General features: G+C 38.7%; 1 protein-coding gene across 1 annotated transcript in view; it reads left to right on the top strand.

Moving 5' to 3' along the window:
* Window positions 1-25,480, top strand: part of HCN1 (hyperpolarization activated cyclic nucleotide gated potassium channel 1) — a 321,687-nt gene that overhangs the window by 157,619 nt on the left and 138,588 nt on the right. The window contains exon 3 of the mRNA XM_084627782.1: window positions 22,666-22,827. Within this exon, the coding sequence (XP_084483908.1) occupies window positions 22,666-22,827 (162 nt within the window). The remainder of the gene's footprint in view (window positions 1-22,665; window positions 22,828-25,480) is intronic.

The raw sequence follows: 25,480 nt of genomic DNA, 5'->3' as shown, positions 1-25,480 counted from the left end.
CTACATTGTTACCTTGATGCCATTAGGTACTTGTTTGGTTGGGTTTTTTTCAGGGGGGTAACATGCAATGGGCTATTTTATTCCTTTTTTATATAAATAACATTTTTACTTTGCTTCTTTCTTAAGACCTACAACACTACTTGTGAACTATAAAGAAATTAAATGCTAATGTTCCTTTTTGGTTTTAGAATGATTAAAGGGGTTGGAGCATTCCATGTATGTATAGCACACACAGATTTTTAAAGGAATAAGCTCAGTCACAGCTTTGCCACAAGCCTGGTGTATGGAGTAGCTTGATCTTGTACCGTCCCAGGCAGAAGACTGTGACTGAGCCCTATACCTGGAGCAGCACCCACCCATGGCTCGACCCATTCCCACTCACTTATACCAGTATGCACAAGGATGGACATAGTGGCCTATTCTCTCCCCATAACAGAGCTACCTTTGGTATGAGTAGCTGGTGCAGGTAGCCCTTCACTCCCAGAGGCACAGGCCCACAATTTGTGCCAGGGCTTGTCAGGGCTAAGCCTTGGCACTGCTGGGCTTGCTGCATCAGTTATGAATTTAAAAAAAATTGCTTGAGCCTCGGCACCTCTTCATTACAAATTAAGCGCTGCCCACAGTCTGGCCCAATGTGATTTATTCAATGTCTTTTTATAATTAAATAGAATAAAAATTAATACCACAAAAATTGACAAATTAACAGTATAAGTGAAGGTCCAAAATTACACTCTATCACTTTAGGCATATAGTATTAACATTTGACCATGAGGTGTGAGTTACTCGACTTAAAAAAATATCTATTAGGTAAGCTCTTTATTTATTTTAAAGCTTTATTTACTTAAGAAAGCAGGACTATGTGAAAGTGGGTGATATGATATAATGGTTTTATCCACCATGATTAGGGATAGTTTCATTGCTAGGGAGCAGTGAAGTTTATAGTCATGGCATTTTAATATCTAGAAAAACTCTATTGGTCTAGGACTGAATTCTGCTTGTCCTGGGAAAATTTAAGGGGAGGAAAAAAAATCTTGAGTAGGTTGACTTATAAATAATGGAGCTGTTTGTAGCGACTGAGGACTTTGGAATGTTAGAACAAGTCCCAGGGAGATGGAGTAGTGGGCAAGGGAAGGTTCCAAGCATGTGATAAATTGTCCAAGCAACTTACCTCCAGTCATTTCAACATTGCATTTTTGATGATGTTTCCTAGTAAAAAATGAAGGAAATGCTATTCCACATGCGTGCAGCCTTGCAGAATAGGCTAGTCTTTGTGAACTGTTCAAAGTATATCTCTGTGCATCAGGCAAAGACGGTAGGATTTAGAAAGGAAGGAGTGTAACAGGTCAGGGCAGCTGCACCTGTGTTTCACCCCCAGTGTTCCAGCAAGGACACCACTCTCAGGCTTCTGGCTCCCCAGCCATTGCATTTCTTAGGTGGAGGCCCATGTCTCACTCCCTCCTGACTGGCATACTTTCAGGCTGCACAGTTCCCTGCTTTCACTGTTATTCCCAGCACAGACAGGGCTGCCAAGCACACCTGCTTGTTTTCTCTTCAGAGATGGGTAACTATGTGACAGCCTGCATTGTAGATACCACATAGCTCTTTTTGTGCCAGTCTATTTTATTCTTAAGGTAAAAACACTACAGAGAGACTATATTAAAGACCATACAAGAACCGACACACTTGCTAATTAGCTTACCAGAGATCATTCCCCTCACTTTGATAAGGGTGTGGGTTGGTGATTAGTCCTTCCAACCCTTCCCTAGGGATTGGGGCCCAACTTGGACCAGAGGTCATGTCAGATCGCTGATTTAGATAGGTGGCACTGAGCCAGTTTAAAACCAGGCTATTGATCCAAAAGATCCTTTCTTTGTCTCTTGGTTCCTGGAGAATCCAGTTTGAACTAATATATGTGGATCTCTCCAGGAGGTGATGTTTCTCTGGAGATGTTACACCCTGAGTTAATTTGCCTAATTGCCCCCTGCTGTTTTCCTATTTTACCCTTCCCATGGAAAAACATACAATCCTCAATAACACATAGATGATTGCATTTTTAATACAGTGGACTGCAAAGATATGAAACTCAGTTCAATAGGATATGTCCAGTATATTACAGGATATTGTCAGTCTGTCACAAGTAGGTTTTACAGGGCTGAGGGACCACTGCTCCCCACACTGTAAGGTCAAAAAATCTATGCAAATGGAGTGGTAAAAAGATACTCCAGACTCAGAGGTAGAGTAACGTCCAGGATATATCTGTGCTGCACACTAAGCCCAGGCTCTGACTCAGGTTTGAGCCCAAATCCGTCTGACTTGGGTCAGTAAGCACTCAGGACCCTGCTAGAGGGGTGGGTCAGAGCCCGAGACCCACTGTGACTCGGGTCCAAACGCTGACATTTTGTAGTGCGGGTGCAGGTCAAGCTACAGAAGGTCTGTGCAGTTCAGTAGAGACTTATTACTGTGACTGTGAAATCCAAGTTCAGCAATGCAGAGTGGATGCTGAAGCACAGACTTGGAAACACCAAGTCCACAAGCCCGGATTCCGTGGACTAGGTTTACAATGCAGTGTAGAAATACCCCCAGTATACAGCAACAGGGTCATTCCAGGGCATCCATAACCCTAATTTCACTGTCACTGGAAAATAAAGTGTTCTATAGCAAAAGCAAGCTGCCATTATCCCCACACAGATGCTCTAATCACAGAGACTCTTAGGTACCCTACATGCCAAATTCAATGTATCCTGTGAAACCACAATGGACAGACACTGATGTCAGCAGAAAAATGACAAATAGTTACTAGCTAATGGGTACTGGAGAATTGCCCAGCAGTTAGGACTGGCTAACCTAGGTGCTATGCTATATCACATTCAGAGTAGTCAATCTTGGCCAGCTTACTGCAACTCACTATTGTTTCCATATAAAACCTCTATAGCTATGGTACTCAGGACTATGCCATGTTGTATCCTATCCTTTCAGTTCCACCATTGTTTCCAGCTTGTGAAATTCTCATGCAATCACCTTCATGTTTTCTTCCATGCAGGCCCCACTTCTGCATCATATGCCCTAACTGAGCTCTTCCACAAGGCTCCTCTTAAAGACCCCTTTCTGCTATGCTGCTTACAGCAAATTGCGTTGACATGTAAATAAACTGCTAATTTTTGTTCTTCTGCTACCCCCTCTGTTTACTTTTCTGTCTATCTTTAGCTTGTGAGGCCCCCAGAGGAGAGACAATATCTTATTGAATATCTAGAAAGCATGTAGCACAGTGGGTTGTACCATAAGTAACTGATAAATATAACTCTCCATCTCACATTTGTTTGTTGGCAGTCGTGTGACATCACATTGCTCCATTTCCAACGTGCTAAGATTGCAGGATTGTTAGTCCCACACAGCAAGCAGGTATAAGACTTCAACATTTGCAACTCTTATGACATAGTTATCACATATCTCCTGTTCTAAATGTTGGCAAAACTGTGATAATCTAACAGTGTTGCCAACTCTCACAATATTATCATAAGTCTCGTGATATCTGTATGTTCCTTAAAGTCCAACTCCTGGAGTCATATAATTATGAGAGACTCTCAGATTACTTTTTCTTTATGCCCTCATAGTTGCTGAGAACAGCTTGAAAACATGAATCCTAAAGGTTAAAAAACCAGAAGGTAAATTAAAAATAGCCACAAAATATATTGGTTTATATCTTGTGATTTATTTTTAAGCCAAACTCATGATTTTTGTTTAATGCCTGGGGTTGGAAATACTGACACTATGTGGTAACTGCCAGCAAATGATAGTTTTTTTTCACAGCAGCCACTGTACACACAATCATTATGACAGAAGATGGGCAAAACTGAATGTTTTTACCTTACTGAAATGAAATATTTTGACATTATCAAAATGAAACAATCTGATATTATCTAAACAAAATATTGTGATGGTACTGAATTAAATTTTTTCAGAATTTTTGTTGCATGGGAAATTACAGAATTCTAGGTTTTTTGCCCCCAATTTGGAACAATTTTTTCCCCAATTTTTTTTTGGGGGGGGGGGGGGGAATTTCCCTCTGAAAGGAAATGCCAGTTTCCAGCCAGCTCTAATTCTCATTATGTAGCATTGTACTGATGATATTTTACTTGCACTCTGTTATCTCATTCTCTAATCACTTAAGTATTATAAACCCTCATATTTAGTACTTAACTAGTTGGATTGCTCAACAGTCAATACTCTACTTTATGTCCTGTAGCTTTGATGGTATACAGCCTTATTCTGCCGGTGATACTCCAGACTATAATGTCATCCTCAATCTTAATCCTGTTTGAAATTTGAACTTCTTTGTTCAGCAATTATTGCTATGGAGGCATTACCTGTAATATACCATTCTGAATGTGGAAAACTGCTACAATAAATGTTTTTAGCTATTGCTCCATATGCCTGTTTTAAGAAAGCATACCTGTAATTTCCAGTTTGAAATTGAAACCACCAGAAGCCAAATATCCAAGATGGCTATTATTGACTAGAGATTGATTTTGCTTGGAAACCTCTGTTGTCCAGTGGATATCCATAAGGTACACAGTTGCTCATGGTTAAAACTGAACTCTATCATTATCCTGAAATCCTCCTTGCATGTTCTTCCCATTATCTATTACTATTTACAACTTTATTCCTCATATACCCTGTCACCTGGGCCTATAACCAGGGGGTCATCTTTAACACCTTCCTCTCTTCCACACATCTAGTTTATATCCACATCTTACAGATGTTTTAGAGGAAAACAAGTAAGTTCCAGATTTTTCTCTCTATCCTTGCAACTAAAACTCTGGTCCAGAGAATCCTCCTCTTTTCTTATTCAGACTAGTTCAGTTTCTCCTTCTCTTGTCTCCTTGTCACTATACTGCCCTACCTTCAATCAATTCAGGAGGCTGAGATAATCTTCCTCAACTACTGTGCTGTCCACATCATACTCTTTGAATTTCTCTACTGGCTCCTCCATTTACAGTGGATCAAGTTCAAGTCAAACTTCTTATCCTCACTTGTAAGGCTCTTCTTAAATCTCCCCATCCCTGCTTCTCTCTTGTGTGTTGGCACATTAATCCATGCCACCTTTGCTACACCAGAAATGCCAGCCTCATCCATGTCTTGGGTGCTTCCCCAAATCATCTTCATACTTTGTTCCATGTTTCCTTGTATGCTTGGGACATAGTCCCTAACATGGTTCAGAAAGCCACTCATCTTACCACCTTCAAATCCTTCCTTAAGACCCACTGACTTTGATTTCAGTATTGCAGGATCAAGCCTTTATTCTGATGTATTATGATGAGCTGGAATATTAGTTTCTAGTTTAGAAATGCAGGAATTCTGAAATTGAGGTTAGGTACAGTGCAAAAAGACCCAACAGTGATAAAATAAGAACAGACATGAATCGTCTCCTAAAAGCTCAAAGTGAGCCTTTTTGAGGTACAGCATATGTGGGATATCTTTCTTTTCACTCTTTCATGTGCCTCAGATGTACCTGGCTCTGGCTGGGGCAAAAAAAAAAAGAAGTTTCTTGAAGTATTTCTAGTCTGACTAGAAGCATGATGCCCAGGAAATCTAATGAAACGGCCTACTCTTGAGAGGATTATAGGCTGGTTTTGCAGACTCAGATAAAGTTTTGATAAACACCCAGACTTTTAGGTATTTATGCAATCAGAACTTTTTGTATTGCATCCGTGTTCTTAAAATGTACAGTATGTTCAATTTCAGCTAATGTCGGGGGTTGTGCATGCAATTTGAATATTAAAGAGTGACTAATTTTAAAGAGCTATATAAGGTTACATTTAGCAAATGTGTCTGTGTGGAAATAATTTCTGGCTATAAATGTTGGTTACATTTCCTCAATATTTATTTGGTACATTCTATTATTAATGTTGTGATACACTATTAACTGCTTGTACACTTTAAAGTATTTCCAACACATTTATTATAATTTTGTTTTTTCTTTAAAAAAACAAACTAGACTTCAGTGGAAATACTGCATGATAGAAATAATGTGTATTATAAAGTAACAACAAACTACACTTATGAATATTCCAATTAAACCTGGAGCCTCCCTTTGGCAGCAGAGACAATTTTTGAAAGGGTCTGTTTTTTGTTTAGGGTTTAGAGAGAACTACAGTACATGGCTACAAGTGGAACCAAGACACTTGGAAAGGGAGCACTGGAAACATTAGGCGTGTTCTGTTTTTATTGTAAGATCAATAAAAGCAATGGCTACAGTTGTTGGAGAATTCGTGATTTGCTGTTTTGATTATAATGCTGTTCAACATAGTGCACCATTCCTATGTTTCGAGAGGGTAGAGTGCATTCAAATCAAAGCAATGAGAGTTTAGACAAAAGCTTTAGCATGGGTGGGTTAGCATATGAGCACTTGTTGGGTTTCAATTTAAACACAGAAACATAAAAGGCCCTCTGTCTCTTTAAGGATATAATTGCTGAAACATCTCTATCGTCCAAATCTGGACAAGCAGTAATAACAACAACTACATCAAATGCAAATGGTCAGGGCCATCCCTAGGCATATGCTACATATGCGGGGTGTGGGTGTGGGGGGGAATGGAGGAGCTGGGGGGGGCTTAAAGTGACAGTGCGCTCACTGTTTCTCACACTTCCCTAAGACACACACAGTCTCTCGCACACCCACATACACTCTGCCTCTCACGAGTCACAGTCCCCCAATACAGATGGTCTCTCTCACACACACACCCCACAGAGTCTCACAGTCACACACACACACACTGGCTCTCTGGCTTTCTCCCACGCGCTGGCTCTCTCTCACACACACATACACACACAGACACACGTATTATTGTTTCAGAGTAACAGCCGTGTTAGTCTGTATTCGCAAAACAAAAGGAGGACTTGTGGCACCTTAGAGACTAACAAATTTATTTGAGCATAAGCTTTCGTGAGCTACAGCTCACTACATCGGATGTATTATTGTTGTTATTACTGCTTGGTACTTCCTGTCAAAGTGCTCATGGTGAGCCAGGAGTATTGAGGGGCTGCAGGAGGGCTGTGGGCTCTGGCAAGATGCAGCCCCCGTGTGACAGTGCGAAGCCTGCCTTGAGTCACTGCCGCAGCATCTGCTCTGTATGAAGCACGATGTGTGTCAGCAATGGGGGAGTTCTGGGGGTCCATGGGTGGGGGTGGTCGCTGTGCCACCTCAACACAGTGGGTCAACGGTGCCAGCTGGGGACCGCCTTCAGTGGAGCATAGGGGCACCAGTTTAATAATACTACGTAGGGCCCCCATAAATCCTAAGGATGGCCCTGCAAATGGTTTCTGGTATATCTTGCTTTAGTTTTCACTCAGGGCTGTTTTTATCACCCTGAGGAATCATGTGCCTAATGCCAATGAGGCTAATGAGCATTGCTGCAACCTGCTAATCTACCCTCCTTGTTACAAGAGTGCAGGGGAATTTTAACCCCTACAGTTGCCAGACTTTGTGTAGGATCCATTCAATACTTCACAGTGGTACTCCCAAAAGTTAAACCCAGTCTTGCTTCAACCTTCCTCTTCCCTCCTCCATGGCTCTCCTAATAATTTCCGTTGCTCTCCGTGGACTCTCTACAATTTGTCCACATCCTTTCTGTAGTGGGAGGGGGGGCCCAAAACTGGATGCAGAACTCCAGTGCCAAATAAAGGGAAATAATCACTGCCCTTGATCTGCTGGCAATGCTCCTACTAATGCAGCCCAATATGCCATTAGCCTTCTTGGCAACAAGGGCACACTGTTGACACACATCCAACTTCTCGTCCACTGTAATCCCCAGATCCTTTTCTAAGTGGCAGAACGGCCACTTAGCCAGTTGGTTCCCAGCCTATATCAGTGCATGGGATTCTTCCCTCCTAAGTGCCGGACTCTGCACTTGTCCTTGTTGAACCTCATCAGATTTCTTTTAGCCCAATCCTCCAAATTGTCTAGGTCACTCTGGACCCTATCCCTACCCTCCAGTGTATGTACCTCTCCCCTTAGTGTCATCTGTGAACTTGCTGAGGGTGCAATCCATCCCATCATCCAGATCATTAATGAAGATGTTGAACAAAACTGACCCCTGGGGCATTCTGCTTGATACCGGCTGCCAACTAGACATTGAACTGTTGATCACTTCCCATATTCCATCCACTGGGAATTCACCCCTCATTGTACCACTTCTGCCTTCCCCCAGAGATTCTATAAGGAGTGAGTAGCTTTACATTCTCTAGGGGCTTCACTGTTGGAGGAGAAGTGACTGACTTTGGGTGCCCATTTCAGAGATACATTTGCAGATACCTGATATTACCAACAACCTCCCCTCAGCATTAGGTCCCTTCATCAGTGTTGACCATGGGTGATTTTATTTTTGTGATAAATTATATAAACTAGCCTGGAAAATTATTTACCAAAACTGTGTTGTGTTTTACCTGGATCAGGCAAAGTATATTTAACTCACATTAGCTGTTTTATAAATGGGTTCACTGGCACAGATATTTTCATTGTATTAATGGGGCCTTAACAATCTCTTCTGCCCTTCGTATGTGCACATAACTCCCACTGATATTAATGGACTTATACCCAAAAAGAAAAGTGAGACCTATTGTCCTTTTTATATGCAAGAATATCTCCCAAGCATGCTAAATACATGGGAATATTCTACAAGTACGTTTATACTGTATAGCAAAAGGAAATAAACCATTTATTAACTCTTTGTGAACACTTAGATCTAACTTCTTCCCTGGTCTAATTATTTTGCTCTTCACCAGTCAATCATTTGACCCACAAATTTACAGTTGAGGTAAATATCTATGCCAGAAAAATCCAAACCAAATTATGATTTTTCCCCCTGTTTTTGCTGGTCTTGTAACATTAAAAACTAAAAGTACTGCTATAATTATCTAGGGTATTTAGTATCCTTAAGTGAAATATTTACTGTGTTGTATTATGAGAGTTATTTCCCAAAGGTCAAATATTGCTGTCAATCTGTGGCAAAACTCCTACTGAAGTGAATGGAGTTGTATGAATTGAGTGAGGATAGTGTATAACTCTAGTGGTCCAATTCAGTAAACAATTTTATTTGCTGTGTAGTAGAAACTTATATTTCACTAAAGAAACAGTATGAACAATTTCTGCTTTGCAGATATAGAGTTGTATTTTTTCTTGTATAGAGTCATAAAGCACAAAAGACCTATTTGCAATACAAACATTCTATTAATACATTTTCCATAGTATTTAATGTAACTGTATATAAATGTGACCTATAAAGACATTCAGCATTAGAGTTCAACCTCAACGGGCACAGGTGAAGTGGCTGATCGCATTACTCCGCTTCTAAGGGAGACTGTGGCCTGCATGAGAACAAGCTAGCTGAGACTCAATCCAGACTGGAGGAGGGTAATGCTTGTTGCTTGAGGGAAGCGGAGGAGAAATAAGAGTTAATTGCTGGTGTAAAAATTATTGGTTTCTTTGGTACCATTGGCCATGATCTGGTTATCTGTACCGTGTGCAAATAGAATACAACAGCAACCATTAACATGTACATTTGGAATTTTGAAGAGGGTACTTTTTCAGGGCTTTAAGCAATTGTTAGCATAACTGACTGTGAACATAATGTTAAGGTGGGAAGTGTTTTGTTTTGTTTTTTGTTTTGGACAGGATTATAGGTCTGGCTGATAAAAGCAACTCTGTTGAGCTTGCGTACTTGGATTTGATTTAATACCCATGACTTTCTGATTTTAAAACAAAACAAAAAACCCAAATTGTGTTTATATGGAACTAATAGACACAGATTAGATGATTAAAAACTGTCTCATTGTTAGATTTCAAAATGTTGTTAATGTAGCAGTATTGATTAGTGGTGACATTTAAGCTAGGTCCACATGACCCATTATTGGTCCAACACTATTCAATATTTGTATCAACAATCTAGATGATGATATAAAGTCTGTGCTGGAAAAGCTTGCAGATGACACAAAGATAGGTGGGGTAGTAAATAATGAGGAGGACAGGTTATGGTTAGAGTGATCTGAATTGGTTAAATGACCAAAATCCAACAAAACGTGTTTTAATAAAGCCAAATGCAAGGTAATACATCTGGGAACCAACTATACAGGTTATACCTACAGAATGGGGGACTCTGTCTTAGAAAGCAGTGACTCAGAGAAGGATTTAGGGGTCACTGTAGATAGTTGCCTCAACATGAGTTCTCAGTGCAATGCTGTGGCGAAAGGGGCTAATGGGATCCTTTGTTGTATAAAAAAGGGGAATATCAAGTAGAGGTAGGGAAGAGATCTGTCCTCTATATACAGCATTAGTAAGACTGCTACTAGACTACTGTGTCTGGTATCTGCACTTAACGAAGGACGTGAAAATGCTGGAGAGAATTCAGAGGTGACTCATAAAAAAGTTCCAGGACTGGAAAACAAGCTTTACGATATACGACTTATGGAGCTCATCTTATTCAGCTTATCGAAGAGAAGTGACTTGGTCACAGTGCACAGGAAAAGATGGAAGTAGTAGGGTCTTTTCAATTTTGATGACAAAGGTATAACAAGAACCAGTGGTTGGAAGTTGGAGTTAGACGAATTCAAACTTGAAATAAGATAATTTTCTACCAATTAGGGTAATTAAACATTGGAACAGCTTACCGGGGAGGTGGAGGACTCACCATTGCTTTCCAAAAGATTTACCATAAACCACTTCTGGGAGAAATTATGTGACCTGTGTGCAGAGGGTTGTGCTTGGTGGTCATGGTGCTCCCTTCTGTTCTTGCAGTCTGTGAATGTGTACATCCTCCTGCTGTCCCCTTCCCTCATGGGCCATGGAGAGAAGAGGATTGATCACATTACCCTCACCATGCTCCTAACAATTGCAGCTCTGCAGGAAGACAATGACTATAATCAAATCTCACACTTCAGGTCTTCGGTCAGTCTCCTGCAGGGATAAGGAATTGTTTTTCCATGATGCCCATTGTCTTGATGTATCCTGGGAGAACACCTTCCTTTGAAGCATCAGAGATTGGCTACATCTAGATATGGGACACTATAGGGTGGCTCAGTATCTTTTCTAAATTTCTGGATGGTGTGTCTTCTTGTTCCAATGCTCAGATTTGAGGTTAAGAAGGAATTTTCCCGCAGATCAAATTGGGAGGGACCTTGCGGGGTTCTCTCCAGTATGGGTCATGAAGGGCCTGCTGGAATAATCTGGAATATCTCTCAGTTCCTTGCTATTGCAGGGACCTCAGCATTGGTGACACCTTGGTCTCTCCTGTTTTCTGCCTGTAGCACAGAGTTCAGTTTCCTGAGGACTGACATGATTTGAACTAAAGTCTTTAGGTTTAATATAAGGGTATCTGCATGAAATGTATTGGGTTGTGTTATACAGGAGGTCAGACTACGTGATCTGATGGTCTGTTCTGGCCCTAAACACTATGAAATCAGGTTTCAGAGTAACAGCCGTGTTAGTCTGTATTCGCAAAAAGAAAAGGAGTACTTGTGGCACCTTAGAGACTAACCAATTTATTTGAGCATGAGCTTTCTGTAGCTCACGAAAGCTCATGCTCAAATAAATTGGTTAGTCTCTAAGGTGCCACAAGTACTCCTTTTCTTTTTACTATGAAACCAGAAGCTATGTCAGGAATAAACTGCCCTTTTGACTGAGGGCATAGCTCTGCCATTTGTGGATTGGGTTTGCAGTTTGAGGTGGGGGGAGGGGGTCAGGGTCTAGTTACATTCTCAGCTGCTATTAGCGAAGCAAAAGGCAGCTACTGCCAGGTTAGAGAATTCTGCTGGCAATTGTTATAGTCCTATTGCTACTAGAGTAGTGCCTCCAGAGGACATTTGTGAGTCTGTTTATGTGTGAATTGCATTTCTAAGTGTAAGGGCACCCAGGCCTTAGAATGGATGTGTGCTTTTTAATAGTTAGTGCAAATCTAAATAAAGAAATAAAATCAAAACATAAATATTGCAAACCAAAACCCCAAGCAAGAAACATGAATAGGCTGCTATGATGTAATTAACATATTACAACATATTACAGCTAGGCTGTTCTCAGTGGTGGCAGATGACAGAACAAAAAGCAATGGTCTCAAGTTGCAGTGTGGGAGGTCTAGGTTGGATATTCGGAAACACTATTTGACTAGGAGGGTTGTGAAGCACTGGAATGGGTTACCTATGGAGGTGGTGGAATCTCCATCCTTAGAGGTTTTTAAGGCCCAGCTTGACAAAGCCCTGGCTGGGATGATTTAGTTGGTGTTGATCCTGCTTTGAGCAGGGGATTGGACTAGATAACCTCCTGAGGTCTCTTCCAACCCTAATAGTTTATGATTCTTTATGGAGCCAGTTTTGAAGAAGAGTGCATCTTAAAAGCTCCTCATCAACTAAAGCCCAGGGAAAGGAAGGTTAGCTCTGGCAGACCTAAGAAGGTGCACCATTGAGGCTTGTAAGTGGTCAAGCAGAACACCTATGCTCCATAAGAACAGGGACTTTGTATCTACAGAACTTGGATTTTAATGAGGGAGAGTAAGGCAAACAGGATTTAGACAAATATATGTCTATTAATTGTTTGTAATTGCTTTGTTGTTTATTTGTAACTTTTTCTATGCACTGTCACTCGCTTATCTTTGGATAGTCCTGCTCCTTCATAGAAGAGTCTTGTGAGTAGAGGAAGGATAGATTTATTCTGCTCTCCACTCAATAAGAAGAACATAGTGAGAAGGTGGGAAAGGAGCTGGGAAAGAGGAGAAGGGGGAGCCACTTGTCATGTCATAATTGGGGAAAAAAGGAGATTTCACATGAAAGATTGTTGTTCTAATATGAAGAGTATTCTAATAACCTTTGCAAAAATGAAATAATGACAGTACTATCAAATCAATGATATAATGTATATTATGCGTATCTGTTACTTGTCAAATATTTTTCTAACAATATATATCAAACAGTTTTGTGATACCTTTCATGAAAATGAAACCATGAAAGACTTATCAATCCAATATGACTGTGAGATATATTTCTACATCTAATATATAATGGTATACAGACATTTTGGACTAATAGTAGTTTCACTCTTTCATTTTCAAAAAGGTTATTAGAATACTCTGTTTATCAGAACAATGAACAATTTAGGAGGGGAAGCAGATTTTTAAAATAAAACATTTTTTGAGATTTTCTGCCCCTAAGTCTAACTTAGTTCTGTGCTTCGCTGGTTACTATTTGTTTTTTAAAGTGTGGGGGGGGGGGCGGGGTTGGGTTTGGTGTTTTTTTGTTTTTGTTTTTTTTTGCATTAGTAAGTTATGGTTTTGGTAACATTTTTATGCATGTTTCAGAAGTCATAGGAATGAACTATTTGTATTTGAAGTTAGGCAATACATAGTGAGGGTCTGCCAACAGATATTAAGTTTATACAAAAGACAATTATGATTATATAATATGTTTTAAAAATGCCAGTCGTCAACTCTGTGCTGTACAAAACATACCGAAAGACACTTCCTCCTAAGAATTTTCAAGCTAAGGACCAGATTGTTCCATTTGGGTAGAGCCCTGAATAAGTAGTGATGCAGAGCTTCACAGCCCTGGGAGGAGGTTGGAGAAGGATTGTCCTTTGGTAGGACAACTCCTGGCTGCAGGATGGAGCGAGTGCATTGGATGGTGTATCTTGTTCCTCTGTTGTTCCCAGCCTACTCTTCTGGACAGTACAAAGGGGGATGGTCCTTGCCCCTTTCTGCTCCAGCATTGCAATTGACTTTGGCCTTTGTGTGGGATGATGGGAAGAAGCACCTTTCACCCTTGCTCCCCGCCACCCACTGCACACAGGCACAAGCACATAGGAAACACTGACTCTAACTAAGTAGAGGGAACATACCAGACAAAAATGTCCTAGGCATCTAGAGAGTGTTTCTATTTTAGTGCTGTGGGTTTGTTTGTGTTTCATGGCTGTGAAACAGTATTTCTGACATCAGCGGTTTGAAATTGTTGGACTTTATGGAAGAAGTTAGTTAATTCACATAGCACTGCTAATTTGCTTCATAAAATATATATAGCAGATGAATAAAGTTTGCTTTCTGAGCTATACTAGACCTTTCCAACACCGGCCTAATTCTTTCTCCAGAAAATTAGTTGCATTATAGCTTTCATGTTTAATCATGATTTAGAGCTCTGCCACGTTTATATGTGGTGGTGCAATTCCTTTTGCTACTCACAAACTGGCTTCCATTTGTACATGCCTTGGAGTGGAATAAATGTGGCTTGTGTAATAAATTGAATGTCACATTGACTAGATCTAGAAAGTAATTTTAAAAGGTCAAGTAAAATAGGCTGCTCTCAGCTCTTTTTTCTGGATATGTTTGATTAAAATAGTTTGTTCTGTTTATTAAAACTCTGCTGTTTCCCTCCAGGGTCAGCTAAAGGGAATGCAGATTGTTATACTTGTCAGCATTTTAAAGTTCTGAATATAACTAGATTAAGTAGTGTTGTATACCTTTCCCCACTACACAATTATTAGCTATAAAATTGGTATGATAAAATTAACCACACACATCAGGATTCAGTTGAGTACACAATGTACATTTAGGCATATCCAAGCATTCCAATCAATAGGAGTTCAAGCTATTTTTCCAGACATAGTTTCAGTTTAGAATGTTGTAACTGGTTACAAAATACATAGACCCATCAGGCCAGACTATTTCCCACTGAGATCAAATGGAATGATTGTGCTAACAGTTGGATCAGGACCACACTGTCTCACTGATCTTTACAGATCTGATCTTTACAGAGAATTCCTATAGACATCAATATCTGGAATATGTAGTGCAGAATATATGAAATGACAATGTAGAGCAGTGGTTCTCCACCAGGGTTCCAGGGGTTCTGCCAAGCAGGACAGGTGTTAGACTTGCTGGGCCCAGGGCAATTGCCCATCTTGCTACCCCTTATCGCTGGCCCTAGCTTTTATGTGCAGAAAACCAGTTATTGAGGCACAGGTGGGCTGTGGAGTTTTTATAGCATGTTTGGGGGGAGGGACTCCGAAAGTAAAAGATTGAGAACCCCTGATGAATCCCAAAGAGAATCCCAAAGAGCTCGTATTGATTTAAATGGGCCCCTCAAGCCGGTACAAATGGTGTCCAAAAGAAAGGCTTTATTCTTTCTCCCGCTCCCTCTTTAAATTATATTATTTCTTGTGGAGCTTTGCCACTATGTAACTATTATCTTGCTGGAGGCCACATGAAAAGTAAGCTCATATAGGAGACTCTGGATCTTACAGTGTTCAGTCTGTCTCCATGTGCTGTTCTGAAGAATAAAACCAGTAATTTCAGACTGATAGAGAGAAGGAAGCAAAAAGAATGTAATTTTTATTACTAATATTTATTCCATGCAGTCTGTTTCAATGTTCTGTTGTTGAGCTTTAGATTTGATTTCAGAAAACTCTCGGAATCACTGTCCACAGGCAACTTTTCAGATCTGCCCACAGTGGTTATTTAATATTTCAGACTCTGTGTGCAGTTTCCTTTAGTTCAAGTGTCATCTCATGTTGCCTGCAGCAGGATGCAAATCATGCTCTGAGAATTAAAAGAAAGATACTGTTGCCAATTGTGCCAGTCTTTCAATACTGAGCACCCTTGACACCAAAGCAGTTCTACAAAATGGTTGTGGGGAAGAAGTATCTGAACAAATTCCATGGCATCACAGTTTGTAACACGTTTTCCAAGCACTCCTCAGATTTTTGCCGTCCTCTAAGAGTTAATGGCATTTACCCAAAACAACCTGAAAATCAACACACAAAAGCAGCAGGGATTAACTGTCTGCATTCCCTGACATGGAGTTCAATAGATATATTATTAACTTAATATGACAGCCCATCTCCAGAATCATTAAGGAAGAGAGCTGGCAGTTAGGACTGCAACAGTTCTTTGTCTTGAGTGAAAAATCAGAGCTAAAATTTCTGTACTTCGGGGTATGCACTGTATTGTAAATATGGAAGACAGCAGTCTGCTTTTTCTCCACACATGGGAGTGAAAAGAGTCATTACTAAAGTGTGAGTGAAAACTGAGATAATCAGGGAAGCTCTTTGACTCTTAGAGCAAATTTCTATTCTTAACAAGTAGGTGTTGCCAAATCGTTCATAACTGAATTCACCCAAAGGTTATATTTCAGCCATATTAAATTAAAGGGACATTGTCAGCTTAGGTTAGGGAGAAAACTTCAGGTTCAAATGTTATGGAAAGAGGTTATAAAATTAATATAAAAATGATTTTGATTTTTAAGAAATCAGTGAAAACAGATTTTTATAGGTAAATAGTTTCCTGAAGTTTTTTCAAACTGAACATTTTAGCATTGTTAGTGCATAAAAGCCAGATAGCAAAATGGACAAATGGTCGGAAGTAGTACATAGTATTTTTGTCTAATCAGAGTTAAATGCAAATAGTAAACAAAGACAGAAAAGCAATGGAAGATACATTAGGTTTTATTTTTTCCCTGTTTTAGTAATTTAAGGTGGTGTTAGTTAAAATTGTTTAAATATATTGGCCAATTTTTTCAAACCTTGGTGCTGAAGTGAGACTCCTCAGTCCACATTTAAGTACCAAAATAAAAGTGGTCTGACTTTCGGAGGCGTTCAGTACCTGCAGTTCTCACTGACTTATACAGGATTTGTAGGTGGAGTGCACTTATGAAAATCAGGCCACTTATATTTAGATGTCTGAGTATGGATTTAGTAGCCTAACTTTAGGTACAAAGGTTTAAAGCTTTAGCTATTAATTTTATCTTGATAGTGTCTCTTTTAATGTCAAAGTATCTGGCTTAAACTCTTGGTCCCACAAAATGGGAGTTAGGTGACCTAAGTCCTATTCCTGGCTCTGGTATGCCTTCTTTGCTGCAGTTTGGCCAATTCACTAATGGTTGAAATTGGAAAGACTATAGATTTCTCTGAACTTTCTGTATCTCTGTTACCCTATAGAAAAATTTTATTGTCCCCATTTTATACATCTCATAGGAGTTTTGGTGAGGCTTAACTCATGAATGTTTGTAAAGTACTTTGTGATACCCTGTATGTGTACCAGAATGTCTTCCAGTAAGCATTATTGTTACGGTTATTAATTTACTTCAGTGTTATGACAATTGTTCTACTATGTCAATAGAAAATGTTACATAACAGATTTCTGAGATAGGTTATTTGCTCTGTTAGTGAAAAATATATCAAAGGAGTCTTTATCAGTACTATGACTGAATGTAGTGGTGTTAAAGCCAGTGGATACATTGTAGTCAAAGGGGCTTAACACATGTACAAAGTTTGGGCGTTTTTTTTGTGTTTCTCTAGATCATTTATAAACTCAAATTACGGTTCTGGGGATGCTCTGTAAAATCTGCAGTAGTTTGGGATCCAGGTATTTTGAGAACTCACATCTCACTACCTGCTTTACATTGATAATTGATCCTTCGGGGTACACAGGCTTGCAGCACGAACATATACATAAGAAGGACCCAATGGAAGGTTGTTTTCAATTAAGGCTTCTCTAAATCTGCAATTTGCTACTGCACGCTTTTTTGCTCAGATTCTCAATTTATTGATCTTTAGGATATGTTGTGAAATGTGTCTATTTAAATAGACCTTTTCAGGAGGTTTAGCTTCTAGAGAGCTTGTCAAAATATAATATTTGGAAGGAAAGTTTGGAAAACTTTTTAATTTTTTTCTTCAAAACTTTATAGGAAACCAATGCATTTTTCAACAAAAAGTTGAAAAACAAAATTTTGTTTTTTTTCTCCCTCAACCTGTTTCTTTACCATTCCTCCCCCTTTTTTTAACTTGTTTCCATCTTGCCACTGAGAAAAGAGGGAAAGGGGGAAAAACAGATGGGAAGAATCCCCAATTTGAAACATTTCTTTGTTATTTACCACTATCAAAAAACAAAAAAACAAAAACCACACAGAAAACTTCAAAAGAAACAAAAAATGTCCCTGAAAATTTTCATTTAAAAACAATTTTTCATTGAAAATTTATTCAAATATGTGCACTGGATGATTTGAGGATTTTTATTATTTCATTGATATTCATAAGGTAATTTTATGCAGCACAAAGATATCGTAATAAGCACTATAAAATGATAGAATATGTAAACACTTAACTTATGAATAGAAGTGCTAAAATAGGATGGATAAACAGTATGGTTGAAATGCTAATTTAATATACCACACTAAGCTATTTAGATAATATCGAGAACACAATAATGCATGTGTAATACTGATCCTGAATGCTAAGAAATACAGGAGTCATTCCTTGAGTGGAAGCTTTCACAAACAATGAAAGATTACAGTGTCACATACTGACTATTCACTCCTCTTATGGAGTGTGGATTCACATAAAAATTTCAACACGTGCTATTGCTCTTATAATGTATGATCACTGTTGTAAAGGCACACCACTAATGAAGAGACAGACATACTTGAATGGTGACAAAAGGACAAAACTTTATTCAGGCCAGCCATTTTTACAGGATAAGCATTGGGACAGTCCTTACCAAATCCAGCCAAACTAATGGTTTCCCAGTTTGCACACACAATCCCAGACCCAGCCAGAATCCCTCACTAAAACCCAAAGATTTGAGCAGAGTGCCTCAACTACTAGGCTTTAATTTTAACCTCCCCCTGTGATTGCTCCTTGTTTATATTAATCCTTGTGGCTCATAGGAAGAGCCACATTGGATAGCAAGCAGTTTCACTAGGCAACCAGGGACTGATGTTGCCTTATGCTACTATTGTTACTGTAACAGCGTAGGTGTCATGTTAGTACCCTACAGTAGTTCATGTAAATTTCCCTGGTAGTGCAATCACTCACTTGCTTTGTTATGCATTCCGTATTTATTCCCCACATCACCTCAGTGAGTAATATCCAGTTTAAAGGGTCTAAAATAAAGATGGATCTGAATCAAGTGCACACAAATAAACTTCTCCAAACTTTGGGAAAGCATAAATCAAGATCTGAGCTTTGCTTGTGAGGCCCTTCCCCAGCCCAAAACTATGCCAACGGTGGAACTTGCCCAAGTGAAATGGCTTTGACTAATCAATTTTTATGCATTCATGTCTAGTGGGTACATGCACAATCATCTTTGCTTAGAGTAGAGGGATGAGAGTTAGGAGATCTGTATTTTGTTCCCAGCTCTGTCAGTGTGAGTTTGGGAAAGTCACGTCGGGCCAGGGTTTCAAATGCTCAGCACCGAAAATAAGGACAATACTTTCAGAAGAGCTATGCTCTCATTTAGGCATCTAAGAAAGGGGAAGATTTTGATCTCAACACTCAGCAACTCCTATTGTCACACTTCTGACCAAATTTTCTGAAGAACTCAGCACCCAATGTATTGATTTTTTTTTTATTGAAAATCTCACCACTTACTTTGGTGTGTAAATGAAAGCCAAGCTCCTTTTGAAAATATAGCCCAATTGCTGACAGAGCTCTTCTAAACTTCTAACCCTTAATCTTCTGCTTTAGTATCTCCAGCTGTAAAATAGGGATGTTACCATGTATGTTAGTGCAACATTTGAAGAGTCTGGGTGAAGGTACAAAGTATGTGCAAACCATGTATTGCTACTAACTAAATTTCCCAGATTTGTTTGTCATAACTAGAATAGGCACTCTGGCTGAAATCATAGCTCCACTGGAGTCAGTGGCCAGGCTCCCAATTCAATAGGGTTGGAATTTCACTTCCAGAAGTGTTTATGGTTGCAGTAAATGTATCTTGACAGATAGTTGCCCAATTGCAGCTCAGCTTGGGGCATTCCTCGACTGTACATATTCCATATTATTTACTGTCAATTTTTTTAAATAAAGTCATTTCCTGCCTAGTCTCTAGGTGCATTCCATGCAACAAAACACAACAACTTTTAAATCAAAATAAGCAATTGCATCTCTATTTATTTAAAATTTCTAAACAGCAAAACCAATTTTTTTCTGTTTATTCCTATTTGCAGTAAGTTCTCCATGAACTTCCAGTACCACAGCCTGAGTTTTGACAGGAATGAAATGGTATTTGGGTAACACATGACATTTTGAATAATGTTATAAGCACCTCTCACCCATTTCTATCAGAATTGGGACTTGGGACAAATATTTTAACAATAGCATGGCTGAGAGAAAAATACTTTATACATAACATTAGTATCTAGATAAGTGTTTGAATATCCTAAGTAGTTTTGGATTTTAGATTGAGAAATACATTATAATTTTTCAGTTTTAAAGTAGGGCACATTCCATCTAACAGAAAATATCAGCCATGTTTTGGAAGGTGCCTAATCTGATCTCAGAATATTTCATTTGTACTCATTTACACATGCAAGTAATAGAAACTGTGCATTCAGTTTACATATTTAACAGTTTACCTATACAAATTCCACATGCAAATTCTATGTAAAATTGCATGTGCAAATATGGAGGTAATTTTTAAAATCATTGTCTTTGTTCAGTAAGTTTAATTGATTCACAAATTTTAAGGCCAGAAGGGACCAAGGAACATAATGATTATGTAGTCTGACCTCTTACTATGTCACGTAGGAGGTTCTTAATGTATCATGTAAAAGGTTATAATTTGGAGTAAAAATCAACAGGATCTTCAGTAAAAATAGTTTCAACTGAGCTTCAATGGCATTCATAGATTCAGTGTAACAGTACATAATGTGTTTGTGTAATGTCTGTAATATGATGTTGCTGTAGATTCTCTTCACATGCTAAACCCATGGCATATTTGTTCATCATCCTCAGCAAAATTATCTTTATTCCTTCTTCCCTCCCTCAAAAGGAAGTTTATTTTTGGAGGACTGTATGGTCTTCCCTCTTCCTGTTCCCTCCTCCAGTCTTTGTTGAGAGCAGTTAGATCCTTTTTTTCTTCTTTTCCTTTGCTACCCTCTATCCCCACCTGCAGGAAAGTTGATTCTGGGTGGCTGTGGGAAACTGTTGCCCTTTTTCAGCAGTAAGGACTCAGGTTTCCTAACTCAATTTCATATGGGAAATTATATTCTATTTAAAAACGCCTTTCAAATTTTGTATAGACAGGGCAATCTTCATCTTCTTACCTGAACTGTTGGATAATGTTGGTGTGCACTGTTAAACAGGTAGCACATTTTACCCTGGAGCTGGCTGCATTTCAGGAGTAGCTAAATTGAATCACATAAAATATTAATAGTTCGGAAAATGTTTTAAGATACTGTGTACATATTTCCTCTAGATGTGGGACATAATTCTTATTTTGTATGTCAGTGAACAAAGTGTCTTTGCTTCTGAACATGCTAATTATGTCTGGCAACATTGCCCTTAATAAGCTGTTAAATGTATGTGGCATATGGGTATTTGCATGTTCTCACGCATGTATTTATATAGGGGGTTTTTTTTCATTGTAAAGGACAATGCAGATACAATCATTTTTGTCCAGCAATGAAGGGATTAATTGAACACACCAAATTATAATGAGTTGGTCCAGGTGTTTTGGAAATTGCTATACGTTTGGAAAATTAATAGAGTTTAATAACCATGAAATCTACACTTCCATCTGTATGATTGTGGTATAGTAGGGCAGGTGTTTGTGTACTGAATTGTGAAATCAACAAAGAATACAGGAATATGACCCCAATATGATTAAAGGCTGCTTCATACTCTTCATTTTCTTCATTTATATTTAGCACATATTGAAAAGGAATTGAACACACACACACAGATATATTAGCATAAAACAACTATGAAAGATTGAAGGAAAATTCTTGTGAAATTTCTCATTTGAAGATGCTTAAATATTACATTGACAGGTATTTTAATATAGATTAAATTATATGACATTAGATTAAATAGATGAAACAAAGATATAAAGCTAGTTTTTAGATCTGGACATCTCCTTCACTGCACAGTGTACCATATATGGAGGTGAAAATTTGGGGAATTGTGCTCTTGTAGGTATTGTAGTAGTCTAAGTGGTAGGATTTATGGAATCTGTTCTGTTCTGTCATTGTCTTTTGCATGACATTGGGCACTTAGCATTTTTATGTCTTAGTCTGCTTACCTGTAAAATGGAAATAGTAATAACTACTTTCACTGGTGAGGCATAATTAATATTTGTTAAGTACTTTAAGATCCTCAGGTGAAATCTTTAAAACATGATTTGAGGACTTTAGTAACTCAGCCAGAGGTTGAGTCTGTTATAGGAGTGGGTGAGGTTTTGTGGCGTGCAATGTGCAGGAGGTCAGACTAAATGATCATGATGGTCCCTTCTGGCCTTAAAGTCTATGAATCTATGAAAGGCACTATAAAAGTGCAAAATATTGGCATTATATGTGGAATATGGTGATGTGATTTTATATAATAAATTAATCCCAAAGTATGGTAAGAAAATCAGTGTTTCTTTAAAAGAAAAGGAGTACTTGTGGCACCTTAGAGACTAACAAATTTATTTGAGCATAAGCTTTCATGAGCTACAGCTCACTTCATCGAAGCTTATGCTCAAATACATTTGTTAGTCTCTAAGGTGCCACAAGTACTCCTTTTCTTTCTGCGAATACAGACTAACACGGCTGCTACTCTGGAACAGTGTTTCTTGCATCTCTTTAGTTTGCTTGGATGAGAAAAATCTCATGTTGTATAACCTGAATTTCATCACATAAATAATTTGTAATTTTTGTCTCCAGATTTTCCATATGACATATGATCTGGCCAGTGCTGTGGTGAGAATCTTTAATCTAATTGGAATGATGCTACTTCTTTGCCACTGGGATGGTTGTCTTCAGTTTTTAGTACCATTACTTCAGGATTTCCCACCAGATTGCTGGGTGTCCCTAAATGGTATGGTTGTAAGTATTGTTCATTTTTCATTGTGTTTTTTCAAATATTTTTCTAAATTGTCAGTAAACTGCTAGTTAAAATTTTTAATGGGAAAAAAGTACATAGTAATACATTGCACTACATGTTAACATTTAAGATTGCCTTTTTCTTTTGTTGGTTGACTGACTACTAACTTTTTTTTAACCCGAACCACCGAATCACAGCTAGAGCTAGTTGTTCTCCATGACTGACCAAAACTAGAAGATATTTCAGTTTTAAAATCATCTTTATCTATCAATCCCCACTCTCTCAGCAAACTACCGAGAAGAAAGTTGGATGAAGTTTAGTATGAACTTTTAAAAAAGACTAGGAGTTATGGCTGGCCAGAAAAGATTTCCATTTTACAAAAATTTGTTCCAGTGCAGCAACAGGAGAAGGTGAGAAACAGCATGTTTAATTGAGAGCTGGGACTTGAACCCGGGTCTCCTACTCACCTGGGATATGGGAGACCCAGGTTCAAGTCTATGCTCTGAATTGGGCATAGCAGGCACAGAGTATCCAGCATCCCAACTAACTGCCCTAACCACACTGTATGTTCTGGGCTCTTGCACTCTCCTTCTCACTCACCAAAAATGACATCCTGGGCCTGAGAAATCTTAACTATGAACATTTTGTCAAAAAACTGGCATTTTTCAACTGGAAAAGGTTTAGTAAATTTTCCCACCAGGTCTATTAAAAAGGCATTTTACCCATGTGTTAGTAGTTCAGTTTTGCCCTCAGTTACATGAATACAACATCCTTTGAACCAAATCCTGAAGTTGTTTCCCAGTTTTTTCCTCAGCATTTTACTCTGGCCAAATTTCCATGGAAAATTTTCCAAACAGACAGTGAGGAAAAATTAAGGATTTACATCACTGGTGTGTGTGTGTGTGTGTGTGTGTGTGTGTGTGTGTGTGTGTGTGTGTAAAGTGCTAGTTCAAGGGCAGAACATGGCTGCATTTGTGTTACTTCTCATCTGTTGTAAGAGAAATGGAGCCACACAGCTTTGATAACTGTCTTGAAGGCTGACCGCTTCAAAGAGCTAGGTGGTGTTTGTGTTGAAGACTTCAGATGATGAAGAATAGTTGATATACATGGAAATCTGTTAAAAAGATGCTAAAATAAAACTTTTCCCGGTTTAATATATTCCACCATTAAGACTACTTATTATTATGTGGAACAACACAATATTGCCTATGTGGAAGGAAATGTGATTGAGGTAAAATAAAAACAAAAACAAACAAAAACCCATTTAGAAATAGATAAGCCAGACATCACAGGAACTTGGCAAATTGTCAAGTGAATACATCCAATAAATGGAACAATTTTTGGCCGTGTCTGTCTCAGTTTGTTGATGGTACAGACAACATCAAGGAAGTGTTTAAGCAAGGAATATCTCTGCTGGGATTTGAACCAAAAAGCCTCAGATCTAAAAGCAGTAACTCTGCTCTACTGATACTCAATGCAAAACAAAACAAAAAAATTCCTTTAGTGTCAATAGTGGCAGCACTTACATTTTGTTTCATACCTTTTGTCACTAAAATACATCATTACGTGCAACCACAGTAAGAATGGGCTAAGTTATTTGGCCTTATTTTCAACTAATGAAAGCCTTGAAGGTTTGAAATGAGGCTGTTGTTTTGAGAACTTTTCCAAGCTCATGTTTTTCCAGAGCCAAACACTATGCATATAAACAGCTTTACTGAAGCCCATCATTTACTAAGCACACTATTCTATAAAAGGGAGAGAAAGACAGTACAGGGACAGGTACACAATTCTGTAAGCATGAATGATTGTCTCGTTCAGCAACCAGAAGCTGACCCAATAAAAGATATTACCTCAACCACCTTGTCTTGCTAAAATCCTGGGACCAACAAGGCTAGAACAACACTGCAGAGAGACAACCCCACCCCCAAACGGTCATTTCTAGAATTTAAGAGCTGAAGAGGGAGACGTCCTTAATCAAAGAAAAATATTTTATACGGTACCTTGTGTTCGTATGAAGCATAAAAAGGGGCAAATCATTATTTTTCAAATTAGAGAAGTCATTTTATAGTCTTTTACTTAAAAGTAAATGCAATTTTATATAGCAAAAAATAAATTCCAGGAATAAAGGAGGAAAATCTTTTTGCTGAATAAAAGAATGTCAACCAGATATTTAGAAAATGCCCGTAAGAAGAAGAGAAGGGGAAAACAATATCGCTACACTGGTGCTACTACCCATTTTGGTACAAATTCATTGATGGCATAAGTTGGTGCAATGCAAATCAATGTAGTTGCACCCACAAACACCATGCCATTAATAAATTCTGGTCATATGCTTCTATTTGTAGCATATTTCATTTTATATATTGTCTCTGTTAATAAAGGCCACAATTATTTGTACCACCGCTATCTGTGGCTCAGTAGGGCAATTGGTGTGACTGCATTTCTTTGTCCCTGCCTTAGAGAAAGAGGACACTTGTTTTGACGCTAGCTGTTCCTTTCTGACAGTGAAGGTATGTCTACACTAAAGCTGGAGATGAAATTTTCAGCTCAGATAGACATACATGCACTAGCTTTGATCAAGCTAGCATGCTAAAAACATCAGTGTGTCATTGTTGGTACGGGCAGCAGGACAGGCCAAGTGCCTCTGGAGTACAT

This window comes from Lepidochelys olivacea (genome assembly GCF_965140295.1).
Source record: "Lepidochelys olivacea isolate rLepOli2 genome assembly, chromosome: 5".
In the NCBI taxonomy this organism is placed as follows: Eukaryota; Metazoa; Chordata; order Testudines; family Cheloniidae; genus Lepidochelys; species Lepidochelys olivacea.
This window is presented reverse-complemented; position numbering and strand designations above follow the sequence as displayed.